This window comes from Nothobranchius furzeri, chromosome 11 (assembly GCF_043380555.1).
Source record: "Nothobranchius furzeri strain GRZ-AD chromosome 11, NfurGRZ-RIMD1, whole genome shotgun sequence".
In the NCBI taxonomy this organism is placed as follows: Eukaryota; Metazoa; Chordata; class Actinopteri; order Cyprinodontiformes; family Nothobranchiidae; genus Nothobranchius; species Nothobranchius furzeri.
This window is the reverse complement of record NC_091751.1, coordinates 30,067,347-30,072,977: the sequence shown is the minus strand read 5'-3', so window position 1 is coordinate 30,072,977 and position 5,631 is coordinate 30,067,347. Positions and strand designations below refer to the sequence as shown.

Sequence of the window (5,631 nt, the reverse complement as noted above, 5' to 3'; positions counted from 1 at the left end):
GCTTAAAGCACTTTATTCTATAATGGATCGCGTTTTCCTAATGAAGAAAGCATTGTTTGCTAAGAACTTTATTTCCAAATGGTTTTGTTTCTTTGTGGTTTCCTTCTCTGTTTAGGCTTTAATAAATGTTCTTATCCTTACAATATCACGTCTTTATTGCAAGTTAAATCCGGTTTGATTGGCACAGAAACAAAGCTGCACGGGGAAACGTTTTTTCTGTTACTTTGTGAAATGCCTTTCCATGGATATCTAATGGAGAAAATGCTTTAATTTAAGAACAAACAATACTGAATAATGGAGACATTATGCTAACAATTAATATTCCTAGCTTAGGAATCTAGACAGTTGTCGCAGCAAAATGCTTTTGCTCTGCATGTCGGCCCCATGACTAAGATCTGTCTGGGGGTCGTGGCCTGACTATATTTTCACATAGGATGACTTTCCAGGCTATAAAAATCCAGCAATTGTTCAGAAAAGATTCAAGAGACTGATACTCAAGAGTGTGGAGAAGAAAGCATCATCAAAAGGCCCGGCCCTACACAACACATCCTCTTTGGCACACTTAAACTGATATCAAGCTATACCAGACGCTAGCGACAAGACACTGATCACAGACTGTATTTAAGATTTTGTCTGCTACGGACTGAAAAATGCCCCAAAGATTGATTGACAGAATAAAATGTTTATTGTTATTGGTGTCTGTTGATGCCTTTTGACTCTGCTCAGTAACGTAACTCACTGCCAAAGCAGTCGTGATATGCTGACGTCTTAGTAAAGTCCTGAGAGGGGGCTACTTGTATGGAGACACAATGGCTGAGAAAGGATCTTCGAGTTAGCCATTAAGTGCTTTTCCTGAATGACCTTATCTCTGCGGGAGACGAGGCCCATGCAGAAGACAAGACTTCCTGCACTTTCACTCTGAATAAAGTTCATCTTCCTTGAACATAAATGACTTTACAACTTTATAGGTTGATATAATCAAATGTGTTGAATGAACAACATGTTTCAATCCAAAGTGTTTGAATAATGTGCGCATCAATCAGTGACGTGTTAAAATGAATATTTTTCCTGTCATGATTCTTTTCGGTGAGCAAGCATTTGGAACCATCCTCTTTTTTGACCCCAAGGTCAAAGCCTCTCTGCAATAGCCTAGTGAACTAGACCAAATTCTTGCTTTGCAAAGAATGGTCTAGGCATGCTCCATTGGAACCTCAGCAGCTCCTACCAGGACTCTGGCTAGCCAATCACAGTTCTCTAGAGGGGTTTCAAACACATAAAGAGCTGTGATTGGTCCATAATGGTGGGCCAATCATAGTGCTCATAGCTGTCAAGTCTCCCGTTTTGGCCGGGAAACTACCGTATTTTACTTTGCTTTCCTGCCGTCCTCCCGAATTATTATTTTCCCGTAAATCTCCCGTATTTTTAAAATTCCTCTGCCTCTTTAAAATTATCTGTAGCCTCGCGAGAACTGGTTGTCGCGAGATTTGTGCAGACAGCGGGAACATAACAGGAACAACAAACGAGAGCGATGATGGATGGAAGTGAAGAAGGCATTCCTGCCAAAAAATCAAAGAAATCGTGTAAATATCTAGAAAAATGGGACAGCGAATTTACTTTTCTAAAGAAGAGCAGGATGGGACAAAGTCACGCTTTTTGTAAGATTTGCAGTTGCGACTTTAGTGTCTCCCACGGGGGAAGGAATGATGTCAGTCAGCATGAGAAATCAACCAAGCACAAGCGCTGGCTAGAAGCACAGAAACATGCCCAGACGATGTCGGCATTTGTAACAAGGAATACCACAGAGGCTGACCAGGTCATAAATGCGGAGGTTAAAATGGCAATGCTGTGTGCCAAAAACAATGTTTCTTTCACCTTCTGTGACGACTTCAACAAGTGTGTAGCTGAGATGTTCCCGGACTCTGCTATTGCACGAAAATATTCTGCGGGGAAAACCAAATCTACGCAACTTATCAAAGGTAAGTTGATTTAAATTAAGTATAAATATTATGAAAGCGTATACATAGTCATAATCATGTCCAGCAGGCATATTGGTGGTAAATTGTTAGCTAACGTTACTGGGCATTCACTCAACAGGTGCCATAGCAGCAGAGCTAGATGAGGAGTTGGCCAGAACATGCCGATCGCAGCCCTTTTCATTGATGTGTGACGAGTCGAACAACAGAAAAACGGACAAAGAATTCGTCATCCTGACCAGACTCTATGATGAGGCCACTCTGCAGGTCGCTACAAAATTCATGGAGATGCCCATATGCAATGTAGGAAATGCAGAAAATCTGTATGAAAAGCTGAGTGAAGCATTAAGGTAGGGGAACTGCAATGTGTTGTTGACGTGTGTAGTAATTTGCATTTAATTATAATCTTACATTTAGTGTAAGGCATTTTATGGCTTTTTTTTTTCATATTTCCAATAGAAAAAGAGGAATTCCATGGGAGAACCTGATAGCCTTTAACTCTGATAACGCCAGTGTCATGAAAGGCAGACACAACTCTGTTATCAGCAGACTGAAGACCAGCCAGCCCCATGTCCAGGACCTTGGCTGCATCTGCCACCTAGCACAACTGGCCACTGGCTGTGCCATCAAAGCAGCACAGGTACCAGTGGAAGACTTCCTGGTTGGGATATACACCCACTTTGATAAAAGGTAAATTATTATAAATAAATAGGCCTGCAGTTGATAATCTTCAGACATACACATACATTTCCATCCACTAACTAAATAATTGTCTATATTACAGTGCAAAAAGATGTGAAATCTATAAAGAATTTGTAGATTTTACCGATTCAGACCACCTGAAGCTCCTCAGGTACTGCAGCACCCGATGGCTGAGTCTATTAACCTGTGTCCAGAGAGTGTTGAACCAGTGGGACGCACTGCAGGTAAGGATGGTAACTCCAGCAGATACATACAGCTTACTATTCTGTGTTTTCCTTTTATTTAACTATTGCCACCTTGTTTCCCCATGTACTCTAGGCCTACTTCAACAGTCATGAGGAGGTGGAGAGGAGCGCCAAAATACATGATTTAGCCAGCCATCTGCGTGATCCAGTCATGAAGATCTACTTCATGTTCCTGACTGCTGCCCTTAAACCTTTATCTGATTTTAATATTGCCTTCCAGGTGGGTGTCAGTGTTATTGAATGTATGTGTAAATATTAAATGTGATTTTGCTAATTGTAGCATTCACTGATATTTTGTTGTGACCCATGATATTTTCTACAGTCAGAGGGAGTACAAATTCACAGACTGGAAGAGGAAATGTGCAGGCTGATCAGGAGGATCCTGGGCTACCTCATACCAGCCAGGGCCATCGTAGGTATACCTCTCAGGGAGGTGGAGTATGGACAAGGACTTCAGTTGGCTGATGAGGAGCTCTTTATTGGAGCAGACACAAAGGCCTTCATGAAAAGCGTAGAGCTTCCCATGTCCACTGAGAAGAAAATCTTTCAGTGAGTATATTACCCAGCTGTTTTATAATGGTCATCATCAGTATGAGAGAATATGCTGTACTGTGCCTAAAATGCTGCCACTATGCAGTTTTTTACTCTTACGCTGTTGTAGATCTGTGAGAAGGTTCTATGAAGCAGCGCTTCAGAAGATGTTCTCCTCCTTTCCCCTTGACCATCCACTCCTGAGGGACTTGAAAGTGCTGGACCCTGCTGCTCGCCTCGACATTCCTCCAGGGGCAGGTAGATGTTAGGGCAGTTCTCCATTGATAGAATGATTGAATTGATTAAATATTGCATGGTTTAGATTTGCAACACTTTCTTTATCTTCCAGTGGAAAGGCTAGGGGCCATGTTTCCTCAGTTGAGCTTGAGTGAAGATAGGCTGAGAGAGGAACTCATTGACTACCAGGTGACAGATAGCAAGCAACTCCCCCAAGAAGACAACATTGACAGATTCTGGGGCCTGCTAGGGAAGGATGTGAGGTTCAGTGAGCTGCCAAGATTAATGAAGGCTTTACTCTGCATTCCCCACAGCAATGCCAGTTCTGAAAGGGTGTTTAGTATGGTGAGAAAGATTGTTACAGAGAATAGGATGTCATTAGACAACAGCACTGTTTGTGCTTTACTGTCATGTAAAATCAACCACTCTGGCCCAGCCTACAAATACACTCCTTCCAAAAAAGTGTTAAAGAATGCTAAATCTGCAACACATTTGTATAATAAGTCATTAGTGAATGTCAGAGAGCCACATGAGTGAACATGATACATCTAAAGAAAATGTGTAATGAAAATAAAATGTAAATGTTTAACTTAAAGACAAGCAATGTGAAATGAACAGGAAGTAATGTGTTGACTTGTATATAAAATGAAAAATGTAAAATCAATAAATATGCTTCATTTCCCCTTTTGTGTTTTCATTTAGGCTGTATTATAACAGAATGTTCACAGCATTTCAATGTCAACAAAGGTAGGCCTCAGATTCTGATCACTGAATTGTAGTAAGTGGTTGAAAAGTGGTTATTATAGATTTTTTGTACACCTATCTTACAATGTAAGATATACTAGCGCTCGGCTGTGGCGGCGGGTTGGCTCGCTGCTGGTGTTGTAAATTTTCCCTTATTTTCAAATCCAAAACTTGACAGGTATGATAGTGCTCTATCTGCTTAGTGAACAAATCACAGAGCTTTATCCGCTTTGTGGGCCAATCATGGCACTCTACATGCCTGGTGGGTGGGATGATGCAACAGAGTGAAACAAGAGTATGTCACATTCATTGTCCAGTGGAATGTGGAGATCATTTGAAAGACAACGGTAGAACCCGCCCCACAACCGAGAGCCGTCAATGAAGCATGGCCAGACTAAATAATACATTTATTTAGTCTGGCTTGCCAGGCTATCTCTGCAATGCTTGTGAGTGATTTCAGACACAACAACTCTTTTTTGAGCCACCCAACACCTCAGAAAGACATCTAACCTGCAGACCCTGGTTGCATCTCATGGCTGGACTAGAAATCTGAATTCAAAAGGAACTGCCCTTCTTTGGGTTCCTGTGGTCTCGATGTCCGGTGAACCTCTTGGGCCGCTTTTGTCTGGACCGTCGATGGGCAACAGTTACACAAAGATGCGTAGACTGTGCACGATTGTGTCGGATGGTTTTATAAACAAATCTCTAGCTTATCAAACCATACAGCCAAACTGATTTTACCACCCAGACTCCACAATTTCTCTCAGATATTCCCAAGGTGATGCTAAAACACCCAGCTCACATCCCATTCATCATCTTTTAGCTGTACAACTATCATTTCATTCATACTTTGTCATGTACGATCGTTTAGTTTAGAAAAATAGAATTAAAATCATTTTTATAACTATATTCTTGACTCTGTCTGGATTGATATGAAGTATGTGTGTTCCCTGAATAAAGTCTTCTGATTAAACATTCAGATTAATATTTCATATTTATATGGAACATCACATCTTATTGAACATTTAATAAATAAGTAGCTAATCCTTATCGCAACATTTTCATGTCATGCTGATCCAGTCTAATCAAATCATAACTCTTCCTGTTAGTTCCGTTCTTTCTAAAGTTACAAAAACTCTTTGGCTGGGTTTTGTCCTGTTGAAACGAGATGGAGCTTATCAGCATAGCGCTGACTCATC

At 41.0% G+C, this 5,631-nt stretch overlaps 1 protein-coding gene across 2 annotated transcripts; it reads left to right on the top strand.

Annotated features, from left to right (window-relative positions):
• Positions 1–1,325: 1,325 nt before the first annotated feature.
• On the top strand, positions 1,326–4,370 carry LOC139073084 (uncharacterized). 2 transcript variants are annotated; one of them, XM_070556060.1, is made up of 8 exons: positions 1,326–1,976; positions 2,095–2,323; positions 2,433–2,663; positions 2,758–2,899; positions 2,994–3,140; positions 3,243–3,469; positions 3,582–3,709; positions 3,801–4,370. In XM_070556060.1, the coding sequence occupies exons 1-8, from the start codon at positions 1,529–1,531 to the stop codon at positions 4,223–4,225; spliced, it is 1,977 nt and encodes a 658-aa protein (XP_070412161.1). In that variant the 5' UTR covers positions 1,326–1,528; the 3' UTR covers positions 4,226–4,370. The 2 variants fall into 2 exon arrangements, with proteins under 2 accessions (XP_070412161.1, XP_070412160.1); XM_070556059.1 differs by having other exon boundaries at positions 3,558–3,709.
• The last annotated feature ends 1,261 nt before the right edge of the window (positions 4,371–5,631 follow it).